At 46.2% G+C, this 18,110-nt stretch overlaps 1 protein-coding gene across 3 annotated transcripts in view; it reads right to left on the bottom strand.

The window, feature by feature from the left end:
* Positions 1-18,110, bottom strand: part of rnf213b (ring finger protein 213b) — a 38,692-nt gene that overhangs the window by 11,178 nt on the left and 9,404 nt on the right. For all 3 annotated transcript variants that reach the window (XM_058989793.1, XM_034928670.2, XM_058989794.1), the window contains exons 20-43: positions 17,476-18,092; positions 17,161-17,320; positions 16,736-16,953; positions 16,418-16,561; positions 15,367-15,519; positions 13,482-14,964; positions 12,832-13,016; positions 12,064-12,219; positions 7,839-11,705; positions 7,338-7,474; positions 6,900-6,998; positions 5,823-5,941; positions 5,343-5,468; positions 5,117-5,160; positions 4,788-4,944; positions 4,431-4,566; positions 3,931-4,119; positions 3,565-3,698; positions 2,856-3,031; positions 1,939-2,142; positions 1,237-1,424; positions 781-901; positions 598-698; positions 325-507 (exon numbers count right to left, since the gene is read on the bottom strand). In XM_058989793.1, the coding sequence (XP_058845776.1) occupies positions 325-507; positions 598-698; positions 781-901; positions 1,237-1,424; positions 1,939-2,142; positions 2,856-3,031; positions 3,565-3,698; positions 3,931-4,119; positions 4,431-4,566; positions 4,788-4,944; positions 5,117-5,160; positions 5,343-5,468; positions 5,823-5,941; positions 6,900-6,998; positions 7,338-7,474; positions 7,839-11,705; positions 12,064-12,219; positions 12,832-13,016; positions 13,482-14,964; positions 15,367-15,519; positions 16,418-16,561; positions 16,736-16,953; positions 17,161-17,320; positions 17,476-18,092 (9,097 nt within the window). The remainder of the gene's footprint in view (positions 1-324; positions 508-597; positions 699-780; positions 902-1,236; positions 1,425-1,938; positions 2,143-2,855; positions 3,032-3,564; positions 3,699-3,930; positions 4,120-4,430; positions 4,567-4,787; positions 4,945-5,116; positions 5,161-5,342; positions 5,469-5,822; positions 5,942-6,899; positions 6,999-7,337; positions 7,475-7,838; positions 11,706-12,063; positions 12,220-12,831; positions 13,017-13,481; positions 14,965-15,366; positions 15,520-16,417; positions 16,562-16,735; positions 16,954-17,160; positions 17,321-17,475; positions 18,093-18,110) is intronic.

Raw genomic sequence — 18,110 nt, 5'->3', positions numbered from 1 at the left:
TGCCAGGGAGACAATGGGGAGGAGGTTAGACAAGTAAATGACTCCCCAAAACACATATTGACAGCTACAATATACCTTTAATGCATAATTCTAGCTATAGTTGCCTTGTACACTCATCTTGTAATTCACAGGCTCTGAATAGCACTATACAATACATGCAATTGTTAATTGTTACAATAGTTTATTTCACTAAGGCAAACTTCAAACTGAGATGTAACTGGGTGACGATGATGTATGATGTATGCATATTGAGGCTAACGAGGTTTTATAGGGTTCCCAGATAGTAAGAACAGCAGGTGACTGAAAAGGAGCATTCCCACTTACTCCAGCTGGGGAGAGACTGCAGGCTGGTGGTTAGGCGGTATATTCGTCTTGCATTCGGGGCAGTAAGCTCTGCCCTGGGACAAGCACTCGCTGAGGCAGGGGAGACAGAAAACGTGCTCGCAAGGGAGGCTGGTGGGCTGTCGAAGAGGATTGAGGCACACCGAACAATTCTTAATACCGAATCTGTAATGCAAACCAGAGAACGATTAATCGCAGCTTCAATGCTGGTGAATAAGCTAAGCCACAGCTGTTCAGGAAAATAAGGGAGGTCACCTGAAGTGGAGGTGGCTTGATTCCTCATTGCAGGAGTGGAGGACTCTCATCACCCCCTCTAGAGCTTCCTTCCTCCTCATGTCAGGGGAGGTGCGCACAAACTGGGACCAGGGAAGAACAGTTTAGACAGACACAGACAGCCGTGAACATGCAATGGCGTTTTACTGAAAACACAGAACTCACCCTGTTCAGCAGTGCACAATGTTTTACTGCAAGCTCCACAAGGGGAGGGTCTGTCTTGGCCACACTCAACACCACCTGCTCGATGAAGGCAGCCACTACCAGGACACCGTGCCAGCAGGACCTGTGGAGGGAGAAGGGCACAGGGCTGGTACCATCATATTACACACAGGACTAACCAGTAAGCAGCTAGACAATGAAACACTTCCTCAGGGCTGTAATCGGGCTCTTTTCATTGATTAATCAGAGTTTGTGAACAATCGAATGATCGATATTCACATATGCAGTATTTTAGAAAATACAATATCGAATTGTAGTACTAGTCAAGCTGTAAGAGACAGGGGTTTCAGTAAATGCATTCATCGTTTTTAAACAGATTTAAGAATGGAAATGTCCTGTATGTACTTTCTAGTACTGTAGATTATGGGAGTCCAGTATGTATAGAAGTGTCTGCCCTACCTGCTGGTGTCCAGCTGGCGTTGGCAGCCCATGCTGCACAGTGCTCTGTACTCCTGCCCGAAGGTCTGCTCCACACAGGGGTGTAACAGCTCCACTTTCTGAAGGAAGCGCCGGCAGTCCAGGATGCTCTCAATAGCAGAGTTCTCAATCACTTCAACACCACCCCCCACAGCCAGCACGTCCGCGTTCTGAGTACAAGAACAGGTACTGCATCAACAATAAAAGCCCGGCCGGAGTCAGTGGAGATCCTTATCACTAGGTCACGAAACATCTTAAGACTCCCACTGTGTTCCACCTTGTAGTAGTGTGAGCTAAACTAGACACACCTGAGCTGAATTAGACACCAGACAGCTTTCGTACAGGCCACGGAACTTACAATTAAATCTCACAGGACCTGGAATAGTTCCTAATGCTTTGCAACTTCAGTTTTAAATGATTCCCTGTTGTTTTTGGAAAGAAGATTTAATAAGTGGGTTACAATATATTTATATATTTCAGAGTGACTGACATCTTGCTCTTATTGTATTACTTGTATTGTAACGCTTGAAATGTTTTTGCTTACGATTGTAAGTCGCCCTGGATAAGGGCGTCTGCTAAGAAATAAATAATAATAATAATAATAATAATAATAATAATAATACTTATTACAAGCATCAAATCATTTTCTAGTCGACTCGAATGATCTCTCTTTACAAAGTGTACCACTTCATGTGCAGTAGGCTCTGTTCCCTTCAGCACCATTCTCAGAAGCTCGGGATGGAGGTGAAGGATGCGGGAGAGGTTGGTCAGCCGTGGCCGGTAGTAAGTGACCGCTGCCAGGATCCAGGCAGGAGAGAGGTCAGGAGACTCAACACTGAGGTCCTGCTGGAGCTCCAAGACAAAGGAATGGACCACCGCTGTGAACAGCTACAGAGAGAGAGAGAGAGAGAGAGAGAGAGAGAGAGAGGGAGAGAGAGAGCAGGAAGACAATCATGATGTATTTCAACACTCCCATTATCATTATGAAGGTTTTATTTGTTATTCCTTCAGTGCTCTAGAAAGTAGTTCTTCTGTATGTGTGGATGGATCTCCACTGTTGTGCATATGTATCTACTGCCCTGCTGTTAGTTTTTAATCATTTAACACTTACCAATTCAACAGGGACAAACATAAATTAGGTCGGACCTGTGGTTCTCAACTGGATCCCTGACAAATGTGGGTTCTCACTCTGATAGTTGCGCCCTTCTCAGAGTTTACCACACTACATGTTTTCTGGATATGTTACAGTATATCATGTCTTTCCTGTGCATGTATTGTACTTTACCAGGATTAACCACTACCGTGCTTGTTTATACTTGCTTTTACCCATATGAACCTGGTATTTACTGAGGTCTGTAGCACGGCTGGGTTCAAGTGCAAGTGTATTTAAATGGCAAATACATTTGCACTTGCTTTTGTTTTTAACTGCAACTGAGGTGCACGCACATGTATTTACATTTGTATTGAAATGCAACAGAGGTGCACTTGCATTTGGATTTGTAAGAGTTACAAGCATCTGGATTTGCACCCTGGTCTGTAGCAGTCTCATTTCCTAGCCCCTATGTATCCATGCTGTAAAGTCACTGTGGGATTGCACACACCTCCAGCTCATCCCCGGAGGAGATTTTCCAGGTCAGGAGCAGGAAATCTCTCAGGTATCGCTGCCCAAACTCCTTCAGTTCCTCCCTCCCCAGCTTCCTGATGTAGCCGCCCAGCCTGCTGCACGAGAAGCGACCCACAAACTGCAGGAGCCTCCTCTTCTCACCCTCCTCTGCTCCTGCGTCGGGGGGATTAGCAGTATTCACTTGGGGTGCGCTGATGCTCGTACTCATATTAGTAATTGCCTTTATGAAGTATGTATCGTCAGGTGTTAAATACATCTATTCATTAATGTGTTGATTTCAAAACAAGAAAAGCTGTCCTTCCCTCACCTTTACAACTGAGTACCAATCCATGGCAATTCACTTCCGCATTGAGTGTTTTAAAAGCTGATTGAAAGATAATTTTCCTCGCTGACATGGTTTAAGATGGAACTACAAATGTTCTCAAATGCTCTCTAGTACTTATGTAGACTTTCTAATATTTGTTTTGACTGATCAGAATTCAAAATTTGTCAGTATCTACAGCATTTTCATGTAAAGTTTAAAGTTTATGTGGAGTGTAGGTCATTAAAAAGTGTGCAATTTAAAAAACAATGAGTGAGGAAATGAGAGAAATAAGAGTCAAACAGAGACAAGACAATGAATTAAAAAACAGGGGCAGAGAAAGAATGAATATTTCATGGAGATTCTCTCGCCAATCACTCCCTACCTGGCACAAACTGCGACTCCTCCCACAAGTTCTGGCTGTGCAGTCTGATGAGCCAACTGAAGGGGGCAGCACTGGGTACCTCTTTTTGTCCCACAAACAGGGAGTTCTGCACAGGGATCTCCAGGTCTGCTTGGCTGAGGAGAGAAGAGGAAGGCAGTTCTAAAACAGTGTTCGTCAGAATGGAGTCACTCTTGATTCTGTTCTGTGAAACATCAGTGCAAACCTCTGATCTGCTGTATATTCAAGATCTATTTTGCAACATTGTATATTCAATATATATTTTATATACGTGTAAGGGATGAATTAGTGGGACGAGGGACAGTGCACTGACACAGAGCTGAGAATCTCGTATTCCGAGTCCCTTACCCCGAGGGCTGGTGGTAGGGCAGCTCCAGAATCTGGGGGTCCCTGAAGATGTCCAGCCACAGCTGTGTGAAGCCCATGCCGAGCTGGGGGCTGTGGAACAGATTGAGGTTCCCGTCACGATCCAGAACCTCCACCATCCGGGCCAGAACCGGAGTGACCACGGCCTGCAGGCAGCGCCACAGTGTGTGTCTGCAACAGGAGAGGACCAAGAAACACAAAATTAGAGCTATCATTAATACAACAGAGTGACTGAAAGACAGGTTCCTCCATTGATCCCCAGACTCTGATACTAACAAAAACTAATGCTAGAGAACACCCAAAAAGTGACATCACAATTGATTAAGCAGGTCTATAGATTTGCATTACATAGTGATTACAGTGCTTTGATATACTTTTTGTATGAAAGGTTATATAAATAAAGTATTGATTGACTGATTGATTGATCCCGTAAAAAGGAAAATGCACTAGTACCTTGCTCCACTAGTTCCCCCCTACAGTACCTGAGAGTGCCTCCCTCCTGCAGGGCCTGTAGCTTCTTGGCCTCGTTGCATACCCACTCTCCCGGAGAGACAGCATGCTCCTCCCTGTGAGCCAGCACTGCACACAGCCTTCCCATCAGGAGATGTACAAACTCCGCTGGCAGACGAGAGCAAGAGAAATAATCTTTGAGCCCTTCTGTAACCAGTGGTAGTCTGTGCTGAAATAAGCACTGATGTAGATTACATTCTGGATTGGGTAGTTTTTGATTTTGGACATGGTTCACTTTATTTTCTCTACAAAGCAGGATATGAACAAAATGTAAAACTTTTCAGCACTGAAAGAAAGAAAAAAGAAAGAAAGAATCTGCAGTTGTCCACCTTCAGGGGTCCCCTCCTCCTCTCCCATGAACCTCAGCAGTGTCTGCACGCGCTCAGTGCTGCGAGTGGTCTTGTCTCCGGAGTCTCTCAGCAGCCCCACGGCACTCTGAATGCAGGACCTCAGCAGAGAGATGCAGTCCAGCTCCGGGCACCCTCCCTGAAACAATACACACACACACGTTACCCCGGGCTGAATCAAATACATGGCTGCTCAATAGACGGCTTCTTATTTAAAGGAGCCTCTCTCATTCACTTGCAGTGAAAAAAATGAAAATCTGTCCTAGGGTTTACTGGCTGGTACAGGTTTTACTGTAATTAAATCAACTTACCCTTTTACATTCAACCATCTGTTCTCCTGGGGCACTGTTGGCTTCTGAACAGGGAACAATAAATTAATATGAATTACCGTACAAAATTGTTTGTAACATAATTTGCAACGCTTTTAGCTTATTATTGCCATTTTACTTGAGACACACGGAGGCTGTTGTTCTCAAGGTGGTGGCACAGGGACTGAGCTGGGATTCATACCCATGATCTCCTGGGTTTGATGGTTACCTGAGTGTGGCCCCTCCATGGCTCGGGTGAATAACTGGCTGATCGAGACGTCACAGAAGGCAGAGAGGTCAGAACTCATCTCAACAGAGTCTCTCAGGTCATCAATATGGGCCGACAGCCACGCACCTACGTGCAAAGAGATAGGGGGCTGCTGAGCAAAGTACTCTAAATACCACATGCACACACACACACAAAAAATCTACACAATACTTTGAAAAAGAGAGCCATCTCCTGAAACGAATATGTTTTCCAATCAAACTGAGGCGAAGATCGCACAGGAACACACAATCACACTGGAAAATACTACAGAATACAGTATTTTGCTTATTGACATAAATCTACAATCACTGACAGATTTACATATACACATGTCGGTTCATAATTGCATATACAGCCTGCACACACACACACACACACACACACACACACACACACACACACACACCAGTCCAGTTCACACTCTCTGTTCTGGACGTGTACCTCCTTGGAAGCCAGCGTACTGAGTCCCCCCTGTGATCCTCGGCAGCTTAGTGATGAAGAATACATAGGACTGGGATAGGCCAGGCTCCAGTGAGCTCATCTCATTCATAGCACAGTACCTGGAAAAACAAAATCCAACATTAACCCCCACCCCCTTGCAGCTCCGCAAAGTCATTTTATTAGTATCAACCCTTATTAGTGTTAAAACCCCATTCCTGACTTGAACCAAAATCAAAATGATGTCCCGTAGGATCTGGAATATACTGGATTCCGCAGAGTCAGCGCCCCGGTTGAACTTTTAGCTGAAAATCTAATTTTCACCATTAAATTCCGGTTTTTAATAACCATGCACAAATAATGGCTGAGGGGAAATACTGTGGCTCACGTGAATAGAAAAAACTGCCTAGAAGTAGTTGCTCTGTGCATTAATGATTCAGACCATTTCTTGCATCACCAGTGATGAAAGTTCAGATGACGAAGACGTGGAGTTCGGTGGTTTCGGATCAGATGACACAGACTCCGCAGTCCGATTGATAACGCTTTCCTGTTACGCTACAATCCTTTTTTTTTTTTTTTGGGACTGCAAGAGCTTGTAACTCTTGCATTTTTTGTATTGAACATTTTAATGCTATAGTGCTGCGTTAATGTCTTTGGATGCTACGTTAATTTATTATTTCGAGTTGTCTTGTCACCCTGGATACTCCCATTTCTTATTTACAGAGATTATGTAAAGCCATTTATTTTAGTGGACTGAAAATTCCACGTGTTTATATATTTCATATTGTGTTAACTGCACTTCTTGATTCTTTAGCGTGACTGTGCGCTGTGCGCTATTTAAGCATGCCTAATTATAAATGTAATCTATCTTCCCTAATGTTAATAATGCCTGTAATTTCCCCCATCTGGGTCAACACCCCCACCCTACTTTTGCCTTAACAACAACTTTCCGCCTCCTGAGTGTTGACTCGGCAGAATCCGGTTATACTGTTTCATACGGCAGCAGTTTGTTTTCTAACATTGACAGGTGTATTTTCAAATTGCTTTAACTGTCCGCTCCACAGAGTTCAATTCCCTTACTTTGCGGAGGCGATGAGCTCCTCACTGTGAAGGGATTCCTCTGTGTCTGTCTGAACCAGCAGCACTTGCAGGGCGCAGTCCTCTAAGCGCAGGAAACTCCTGCCATCGGCCATAGCAGAAGAGAAAGAAAGGACTCAGTCACTTAGTACTTAAATCTGCATACTGTAACATAGATACAGAAAGGCTAATAATTGAGCCAGTAAAGACAGGGATGGAAATAAGACTCCTATGGCATAGCACTCCCATTCCAGGTTCTTGATGTGCTGGATTAGCCCCAGTGTATAGATAACAACCACAGGGGTGTCTTATTAAACTCATAGTAAAGCCAGTAATGGATCAAAGTGCTATGCAAGGGGAGTCTTATTTCCATAACTGAAAGATCTGTTTTTGCCCCCCACCACCCCGTCTCAAACTGAAGTTGGAAAGTGAGACACAAACCTGATCTTAGTGCAGAAGGAGAACTCTGTGTCGAACTGGTGTAGAGAAAGCAGGAGGAGCTTGGAGGTTTCCATACCCAGGGACTGTGCCAGCGCTCTGATATCAGACTGGGTCAGCAGACTGGAGAAGGTGGTGACCTGGTTCAGCACAGAGGAAAGAAGCACAGCATATACAGCTTATTAAATCTATGCACGCATACAGAAGCTATGGCAACATTCACATAACGCTAACAAAAACTAAAATCAAAAATTCAAAACAGATAACGTTTAGCTCTAAAACAAACATTATTCAAATGTTTTGACACCTTTTAATTCACAACGATATGAGATTTTGTGTATTCTAAACATGACAATAAAAATATCTCTGTAGATGTGTGTGCAATCATGAAAAATAAATTCACTGCATGTGTTGCATGCTACCTAAACACTACTACCACTCACTTTCTACATTGCAGTTACTTTGTTTTGTATATTCTCCAGATAGACAATGGGATGTGGTTACCTCTATAAATCTGCAGTACTGTGTCTCAGTCCCACTCAGGTGATGCTCCAGGTAGTCTCGGAGTGAGGAATGGTGCTGTTGATGGAAGTACTCTATCCGGAGCTCCTTGCTCTCCTGCACTCCCAGATCTGAGTGTTTGAGCCGCAGCACTGCATCTGGAGTGGCACAGTGTAACAGGAGACTCTTGGCAAGTCCCAGGACCTCCTCTTCCTCCTGACCGTCCTGGGAATCCTCTCCATCTCTTCTGTTTCCTTCCTTCAGCTGCCCTTCACCCTCTGCATTCTCCTTTTGAACTTCTTCCTCTCCCTCCTCCATGTGATCGGCCTGTGTTTCACCTGGATAATCATTACCCTCTGTGTCACCTACCTGACCTTGGTCCTCTGTAACCATTAACTGTGCTTCACTCTCTGAGCCCTCCAACTGACCTCTTTCCTCTACATCCTCCATTTGAACGTCTTCCTCTCTCATTTCCATTTCTTCCAAATGACCCTTTCCTTCTTTACCCTGATTCTCAGCCACTCTGACCTTTCTCCAACCTTGACCTACGAAGGAAGCGGCCTGCAACAGAGCACTAGCGCAGGCGTCTGCGTGGAAACCGATGAAGGCATCTGTGGGTCCAAATTTTGCATTATCTCCTTTGGCTACCTGAGTGAACTCCTGTACCCACTTTGTTAGCCTCTGCAGCATCCTTTGCTGCTGGGGGGTGAGAACCGCACTCATGTCCAGATGGTGCTTCTCAAGACGGTTAATAAGGGGCACTGGGAACTGGGTGTAAACCTTGTTCTGATCCTCCACAACCACCAGTCTAAAGCCTTGGTGGACTCTGCACTTGACTCTGTGAGTGCCCAGACCCAAGTCCACATACTGCTGCCCGCCCAGGTACACGTAATACTGGTTCAGAGCATCATAGAGGCTCTCATAGAGATTCTGGAGATTCAGCAACACCACAGTCCGACCAGTCTCCATGCATGTCTTAACCCGGTTGACGTTGCGGCAGACCTGAGCATATTCCTGGTCCCTGGGAAACCCAGACCCGAAAACAATCTCCGGAGCCTGGTGCTTCCTGCTCCCGAAAACCCTCTGCTGCAGGATGTGCAGGGCAGCATTGTTGGTGGTGAGGAGCAGCAGGTAGCGGCTCGCCTCCTGTTTGTTCTGGTCCAAGTTCCTCTCCACCATGCTCAGTGTTCCTGGTCGGGTCACAGCCTCAGGGGACTGAAAGAGTTCATTAAATGACTGCAGGGGGTCAAATCCCTCCCTTCCTCCACTGAAATTCCGCAGGATGGCCTCTGCTAACTGGTCCTCACTCGGCTCTGCCTGGGACTCCCTGGCGGATGCAAATATCATCTTGACAAGGCTGTAGTAATCCCGCAGGCCAAAGAATTGGCCTGTTTGCTCTGCACGACAGATTCCAAGGAAAGCCTTGGCCAGGGTTGGGAAGAGGTGTTTGATCTTCATTTGGACTGTCTGGTCTGAAGAGCAGATTCCTTTGGCTGTCTTTATGAGCTCCTTCTCACTGGGGTCCCACCGTGACACAAATATACCCCTGTTCATTTTTGCAGGGTCAAGGGCCCAATTGGAGATACCTACAAAGCCGACCTTCATGTGAGGGTCTGGACTGTCATTGTCGATGCATCCGTCCTCCAACAGGGGGTGCAGTGTCTTTAGGGGCATCTGGGGTGAATCCTCAGCCAGCCCGATCTCATCAAGCACCACCACAGAGACATACTCTTCCATGCTCTTGCTCTGTTGGAAGCGTGCACACTGACGGAAGATACCAATTATGCCTTCAGGGCTGGAGTGAGGGCTGCACTGGAATGACACCATGTGCACCTGCTTGAGCTGCTTGAAGAGCTGGCAGTGGGATGCTCGGCCCTGCATGGCATCAGCCACCACTGTCTTGGCAAGAGATTTGGAGCTACCGGGCTTCCCGACCAGGAACAGTGGGATCCTCAGTTCAATACAAACCACCATTAGGAACACATTCTCTTTCAGAGCTGTGTTTTTGGCCACAGTCTCCCGTGTCTTTATGTTCTGGAGGAATACATCCTGGCAGGTGGAGATCACTTCCTTGATGGCCTCTGCTGAGTTGAGGGGTTTTGGGAAGTATCTACAAATGAACTGCAAGTATTCCATTTTGGAAACCAGAGATGGGTAGTAGCACACCCCCACTGCCAGAGCCAGGCACTTGAAAGCCACATCCTCTTCCACAACAGATTTGGGAAAAACCATAACTCTGTGGTTGTAGAACCAGACCAGCACCCTCATAGACCTCTCCACGTCCCGCAGACTTACGAAGCTGCATTCGTTTTTGCGACTGCGCATGAATTGCTGAGAGCCTGCCAACACGCTGGACACAGTATCTGCACAATTTCTGGGCAGCCTGTGCTCCATGACCTGTCTCTGAACAATCTGCTTGGTGTAGGAGAGTTCAGCTGAATTGCTCAGCTGTCCAAAATCCCAAATCAATGGGACCATGCTGGGAGGTAGAGGCTGCACCCTGTAAACTAACTGTCTTAGGGGCACCTTGCCAAGCCTGTCCCCTGTATCCCCTGCCTTCACTCTGTACCCCAGTCCCGCCAGCTCCAGTTGTCTAATCATCTCACGTGAATGCTTCCGGTAAGGATTGCAGGCGGCTATGATCTTCAATCCTGTGTTTGCCTTCAGAGGCTGGCCTCGCACTGTCCTGTCGCACAAGACCTCCTTAATGGCGAAGATGGATTCTGTGGTGTTGGCTTCATCAAAGAACAAAATAGTGTCCAGACGGTGGTGCCTCCTGTTGTTCTCAGCCAGTTCCTCAGCCTCCTTCACCTTCTTGTATATCATCTCCGCAGTGGTTCCCCCGTGGACCTTGACCAGCATCATGTTTTTGGCTTCCTTATTGCCCCTCTGTAGGTCACAGAGAAACCGGACCAGTCTGGTCTTCCCGCAGCCCGTCTCTCCCATGATGATTACTGGAATCTCGCAGCGGAATCGCATGTGGATGGCCAGCATCTTCATCACATTGTCTGCGGTTAATTCATAAGTGCTGTCTGGGTCAAATGTTCCACCGAAGCCTCCACCCATGTCCTGATCTCCAGAATCCCCTAGTACCCTAGAGAGCTTTTGGATCTTCTTCTCTCTTGGTAAGGAGTCAAAGTCTTCACTGAAACTGATTCCTTGTCTCTCGAGCCCCTTAAGGAGTTGTACTGACATTACATCCCCCATTAGGACCTTCCCACTGTGAGGGTCCACAGCATCGCAGGTCCCAGAGTGATTCATCTTTAGGTGGAAGCCCAGGAAGGACATGGAGAGATGGTCTGCATTAAAAAAGATGTAAGGGTGCGGCTCACTCTCCCATCGCTTTCGAATGGTCAGATGGATCAATCCGTCATCCTCCTTTTCGCTCAAAGTGGTGCTCTGATCCGAGACTTCCATGGAAGGTGTGGCGAAATCCCGAGCCATCACAATCATGAACCCTACGATGAAGCGCTTAAATCCCAAAAGGTGCTGCCCTACGAAGCTTGTGTCACAAAACAAGGAACCTTCGCAGTCTTTCAACTGCAGGTTGAGGAACCAGGTGAAGTTGCGCAGCTCAGCCCAAGAGGGATCTTTGATTCCGCAGTATGTCAGAAGATAAAAGAGGCACTCTGCAGGGTTCCCTTCCTTTGACCCTTCCTGGTATCTAAACGTATCTATGCTTTCTTTCTGGTTGTATCTCTTCAGGTACTGATAGGGCCTTTGCACGCCTTCACTAGCAAACTCTTTCCTGTCCATCAGTGGATGCAGAATGTTCATGTGAGCCCCTTTTCTTTCCAGCTCCAACTGTCTGACCTCCTCAGGTGGCCTGCAGTGGATTGTAGGAAGGATGTTCAGCAGCCCCTGTTTTGGCTGACACAAAAGAAAGTAGAAATTGTAAACAAATGTTGCATTCAACACAATTAAAATGTCAATATATCACTTTGTGTCTAGTCTAGGCACCACTGGTTAATAGTTACACATAAATAATGAACTGCACAGGGATTGGGTGGTTTACGGTTCAATTTAGCACATGGCTTTAACTGGTCAAAACTTTTCCTACCTCCGGTTTTTAAGGTCATACTCTGCCCACCTCTGGTTTACGATATGAATATGCCCCTCTATCTTTCTTTAAAAGCGACGCAACTATGTACTTTTTGTGCCGTTGCTTGTTAAAAAGAACAGTTCTTTTAGGAAGAGTTCTTTTGAGAGAATCACACACCCTCTTTACCTGCTCTTGCTGAGTCCAGTTCTGCTCTGCTCGGGGAATCAGCAGCTCCATCACTAACAGCTGGGCTGGGTTGCGTCTCCACAGCTTCCCCTCGCTGTTCGCCAGGCAACCCAGAACCAGCAGCCTGAACAGGAACTCCTCCAGGCCTGTTCGGACCTTCAGAACACAATGGATGTATTCATATTAATTTCAATTAGATAACTGTTTACTCACTTTAATACTCCTTGTACGGGGCACAGTTAATGACGCTGACACATTTTAATACAATCCACTAAATGTATATAATATCTTTATTATAAAAGAGGGCTCTACTCAATAGATATAAAAGGCTGCTGATCAAAATATTAAAGCTTAACAGGAATCAATCAGTCATGCAGGCTATCTTTAATTCATTATTTAGCACCATTAAACAGCATAAGTCATTTTAAAATGTTAAAGGCTGTGTGGTCCAGTGGTTAAAGAAAAGGGCTTGTAACCAGGAGGTCCCCGGTTCAAATCCCACCTCAGCCACTGACTCATTGTGTGACCATGAGCAAGACACTTAACCTCCTTGTGCTCCGTCTTTCGGGTGAGACGTATTTGTAAGTGACTCTGCAACTGATGCATAGTTCATACACCCTAGTCTCTGTAAGTCACCTTGGATAAAGGCGTCTGCTAAATAAACAAATAATAGCTGAAACAGCTGTGTTTTTCTGAGATATGTTTAGATTCAGCTTTAATTTGTCACACATGCTAATAACATGTTGAATCTGTAACAGTGTTACGTACAGCGGCTGCATCGATGTGCAGGATGACAGGGTCTCGCTGCTCCAGCCCAACCAGGCTCTTGAACAGCGTCTGCAGGAAGGAGTCCTCCTCGATTCGAGGGTCTGTCAGTCGGATACGGACCAGGCGCCCCCGGTGGGCAAACTGCTGGAGCTTTTCAAACAGCCTGTCAACATACAGTGACTTTCCTGTAAAATAACAGGGGGATTCTGTATCAGTTACTGAGATAGGAGATATAGATCCTGGCTGATAGAATTAATTCAATTAGAGGGCAGACAAAAAAAAAAATCAAACGTCTGCCATATCTGTCAATAACATATACCATGGGCACCACTAAAATCAATGTGAGAGTGAGCTGACAACAGGGGGTTTCCAAAGCTGACCCTTCCACTCCTGGTCTTTGTTCCAGCCCTGTTCTAAATTGTTTAACTGAACCAAATTAAACCACCATCCAGGCCCTGAAGTAGTTAATTACATCATTTTGTTAAACCTGGAGTGGAATGGCCCTCCAGGACCGTGATTGGACTTCTCTGGCCTACACAGTGTTTACAACATTCTAGTCCATAGACAGACATATGTAAGCAGTGCACACAGCTAGACAAACACAACAACTTACAGATAGGTGGACAGGTATTATTTGAGGTATTTCTTACCTACAGCTGGTCGAGTGGATGACAGTACCCAAACAGACTGGCAGCCTGGAAAGACATTGGTATGATCGAGATGGGACTGAGGTGGGACAGTGAAGTGTCGCTGGAGGTAGCTTCTGGCTTTCTCTGTTGAAACGGCGAGCCCAGCCTGCACCTTGTAGTTACTGAAGAATGAGGGGACGTATCTGTGCTGGAGTTTCAGGGAGCAGACTATAACCAGGCGGTAATGGGGCTCCGTGCTCTTCTCCAGATCCTCAAACTTCTCCCCCAGCATGACGCCCACATCGTAGGGCAGGAGACCGGGACTGATCAGCGTGAAGATTTTCCCTCTGCCACCCCTCCCAGCCAACCCCAGCGCCCTCCTCAGAAAGATCTCAACCTGCTCCCCGGTTGTATCTTTGCCACACAGAAGGGCCTCGTCACAGGAAGGCAGGGGCTGATCAGGGCTTTCCATGTAGAGTCCGAGAGCTGTGCTCAGAACATCAACCCCTGGACAGAGGACAAGGTTAGGAATGCCTTCCTTTAGGACTGGATGTAGTGTCCTGTTTACCTTCTTCCTGTTGCTCTCTGAAAGACACTGCAGGAACCTAGAGAGGGAGATGATGTCCAAATGCCCATCCAGGTAGGTGGTCATATCCTCTCTAAAGAGTCTCCACAGATCTGCCATGTCCACCGATTGCCCTTCGGTATCAGAGTCTTGGTCAGGGGACATTTCCTGGGAGGAACCTCTGGCAACCCCTGGTTTTCCATGGTCCTCCTCATCTGTGTCCAAAAGGAGTTCTGGTGAAATCAATCCCTTCTTCTCTTCTTCAATATCATCTACAAGGGCATCTGAGTCTTCCAGGGAAATTAAATCCTCGCTTCCTTCATTACTGTGAACTGAGATGTTCTCTTCTTCTCCTTCTGACTCTATGTCGTAAGCTATTCCAATTCTTGGAGAGCTTTCTCTATGTTCTTCATCTGCATCTTGAAGCTCAAAGTCACTGCTTTCTCCGTCAGTGTTGTTAAGCTGTATTGACTCTTCATCCGAGTCCACCCCTGCGGTTAGCAGTTCTCTTGAAGGAACTTCTTGAGTCCAAGTCTCGTAAACTTCCTTCAAGGTGCACCCAGGCTTCACGAAAGACAGCATGGCTAAAACCTGCTGGGGTAGTCCTACAGAGGGGCGTTCCCGCAGCTGGCCGCACAGGTACACGATCTGCTCAGCAGTATAGTAGTTCAGGGGGTAGAACGTAGAGCGGGCCTCATTAACAAAGCAGCACCAATCGTTATGGCAGAACTCCATTGACCTACACAGAGCCTGCAGCTGCTCAGTGACCTCCCCAAAGAATCTTACTGCACCCACGCCCTGCAGGTTGAAGTTCACTGTGATGCAGGGTGTGCTGTCGGGACTGCAGTGAATGAAGGCCTCCCACTTGCGGAAGAACATGTTACCAGATACATGCAGGTCGAGGAGGATCCGACCCAGCCTCTGAACGCCATCAAAGACCTAGAAATGCATCAAAACAGAGAGATGCATAATGTCACATCAGAGCATGTTTAAGTAACATTCAAGATAGATAGATAGAGAGATATATATATATTATATATACACACACACACACACACACACACACACACACACACACATTACCTGTTACATTTTGTTTAGATTGGTCATACTTATTATTATAGAAACAAAGGCATTGTTGGCTAGTGGTTAGAGCTGGGGAATTTGGAAACAGTGTGGCCACTTGGTTATAATAGATGGGCTGGGAGGAAAGAAGTGTAGCCTAGTGGAGAAAGCAGCGTGGCAGTATTGATTTCAGAAACCACAAAATCACGTTTTCGTCCACATTCAATTGTTGGTTTAAATAATTTTAGAAGAAATCAATCAAATCAATGATAATACCTGCATGAACCTGTTGACCTGCTCCTTTCCATGCTCTCCCTTCGATGACATCAGCATGAGTTTGTTCTGGAGTTCCAGCAGTTCCTCTAATCCGTGCCTTTTCTCAGCTCCCTCATTCCTCACAGTCAACCGCAACAGGCTCTGCAGGGACCGCTGCAATCAAACATAGACTGATAACCATACAATAACTGAGAAGAATTGAGGTCTCTATCACTGATGGTTGGGGTGTGTATCTAAGCATGTCTACCCAGCCAATTCCCCAATCAGATCCAATACCATTACTAAAATGAGGGGCTTGGGATTCAAATTGACTGGAATGTTCTTGTTTGATCAGTGTTTTGAGCTGTTATGATATAAAATACTGACCGGCATTTTCTGTGGTGCTATTCTGGCATCATTGGTCTGTGTATTTAGTTTGAACTTAAGGCTGTATTAGGATGTGGTCAAGACAAGAATTTTCAGTACCATTTTACAATGTAAAAATCTATGACAGCAGAATCGCGCGTATGATCATGTTTAAAATGCATGCTGATATCAGAAAATGCACTTAGAAACTCTTCTAGATGTAATTCTTGTAAAGAAGAAGTTGTTTTAGTATTAAGTGGCCAAAACCTCAAGTCAGATAAGTTTCGATGATAACATCATTGCTTTCCTTTTGTGACAATTAAGTTGTAAACATGTTGGGTATAAATAAAGCATAATTCGAAGTCTGATGTTAGATCAGAAGAAGAAGAGAAGACTGCTACACTCTGCATTTCTGGAACTGGTAGATATGCACATCGATTACCTTTTCTGTAATGTTTACTGTTAATCTAAGTTGAAATAAAGTATTAGTATTGAACTTACTCATGTTGCATTCAGCAAATACTTTGGATCACTCAGCCTTGTCTTGATTCTAATGAACACACAGCAATGAGTCCTACACACTACTCAAACAATGAATATATTCTTGCATGCTTTATAGGAAAATTATAAAAGATATGCAAGATCTAGCACCCAAACCCGAACTGAATTTCTGATCCTGTGCACATGTCTTGTATTCGTATCATACCTTTCCTTGTTGAAAGTGAGTCTCCCCCACTCTGTACAATCCCTGGGAATTGATGGCCGCTGCCAGTGATAAGGAGGACTGCTCGACAGAGCCGTGAGTCTCTCTGAGACCCTTCAACCAATCCAGGCAGCGATTTGAGTCCCTCTGTGGAAACACAACACAGGAAGATCAACCACTGATTGAACCTGATCACAGCAATTCATTTCAGCAAGGAAATCGTAATAAAACAGGACCAGGTGCAATGGATTTTGTCACCACTGCACTTTAATCAGAAGCACTAAACCATCCAATAAAAACATCCTAATCAATGAGGTGTACCAGTTTCTCAGAAAGTTTGGGGTCTCTGTCCCGAGCCTTCCAGACTTCCTGTGAGCATTTCATGAGGACCTGGAAGTCAGCCTCAGGGGAAAGGCTGTACAGGAAGGGGGAGTACCCCATTACAGCGTCATGGAAACAGGCCACGCTGTCAATCTCAGTGTCATTCTCCCCCGCGGAGATGGAGGCCAGATCCACAAACACCTTCACATCGCTCATATCTGCAAAGAGAGACACTAGGATAGTGAGCATGTCACTTAACTTGCAGGAGATGCTCTGAGCTAGTGCTTAGAGACTGGGAGGTCTCTAAGGGGCTAGAAAAGAAAGCTGTGTGACCTAGTGGTAACAGCCAAGGGAGTGGGAGGAAGTGTGCCTTGTAAAATATGGTATAGAAAAGAAGAGCTGTCTTTCTCTGCAGCTCCACTTACTCTTGAGGTTGTCCTTGACCCAGCTCACTATTTCCTGGCACCCCAGAAACTCCTCCAGACAGGCAATCTCCTCTGCAGTGACCCCATCCAGCTGATCATTGGCTGCAATGAGCTCTTTTCTGAGGGAGCTCAGAGGGCTCTGCTTAAACGAGTCTTCCCTCTGAAACACAGATAAACCCATCAACAGAGAACCGCAACTGTATACATAAATACATTCACACCATTTGCCAAAAGCTGTAATTCTGTCAGACAGATCGGAAATGTTCACCGCTGTAAATAACAGACAAACAAATAGTTGATCCGAGTTGTTCTTACCAGCTGTGTTAATTGCTGTATTTCTACGAAGTTTCCCGTCAGCTGCAGTTTCCGGGCGATCCTCAGCATGGCGCTGGCGGAGTCTATGGCGTGGTGGAGTTTGCAATACTGCTGGATCTTATCCTGCCTTTCCCTGGTCCAGCCCTGTCTGTAAGACTCCTTCTCCAGCACCACTGTCATAACTCCCAACTCCCGCTCAATCATCTTCACCCCAGCCTCCCGGCCCCCGAGGATTCCCAGAACCTCATCGACCTCCTGGAACTTCACAGAACCGTTTGCAATCTTCTTGCTGAGATTCCGATACTCATCCAGACAGGGTCTCCAGATCTCAAGGAGGACGTGTACCAGGTTTATCACCCAGGGTCTGGTCTCCAGGGTAGCCAAATGATTAGCCCTTTTCATCCAGCCATTCAGCAGCAGGGTGCTCTGCTGAAGACGGTGCATCTCCTGTGCCATTCCCCTCACCTCCCAGCTCACATGGTAACACAGCACAGCCGGAGGCTCGGCGCTGGGCTCCTGGGCAGAGCTGCTCCAGGGATGTACCTCCACCAGCTCATTCAGCCTCTTAGAGAGGTGCTCAGCCCTGTGCTGCTGCTCCAGTGAAGACAGCTCAGTCACTGCAGGAAAAGAGCAGC

The sequence above is a fragment of the Acipenser ruthenus genome, chromosome 17, assembly GCF_902713425.1.
Source record: "Acipenser ruthenus chromosome 17, fAciRut3.2 maternal haplotype, whole genome shotgun sequence".
Classification (NCBI taxonomy): domain Eukaryota; kingdom Metazoa; phylum Chordata; class Actinopteri; order Acipenseriformes; family Acipenseridae; genus Acipenser; species Acipenser ruthenus.
The sequence above is the reverse complement of the archived record's forward strand: the minus strand, read 5'-3'. Positions and strand labels throughout refer to the sequence as shown.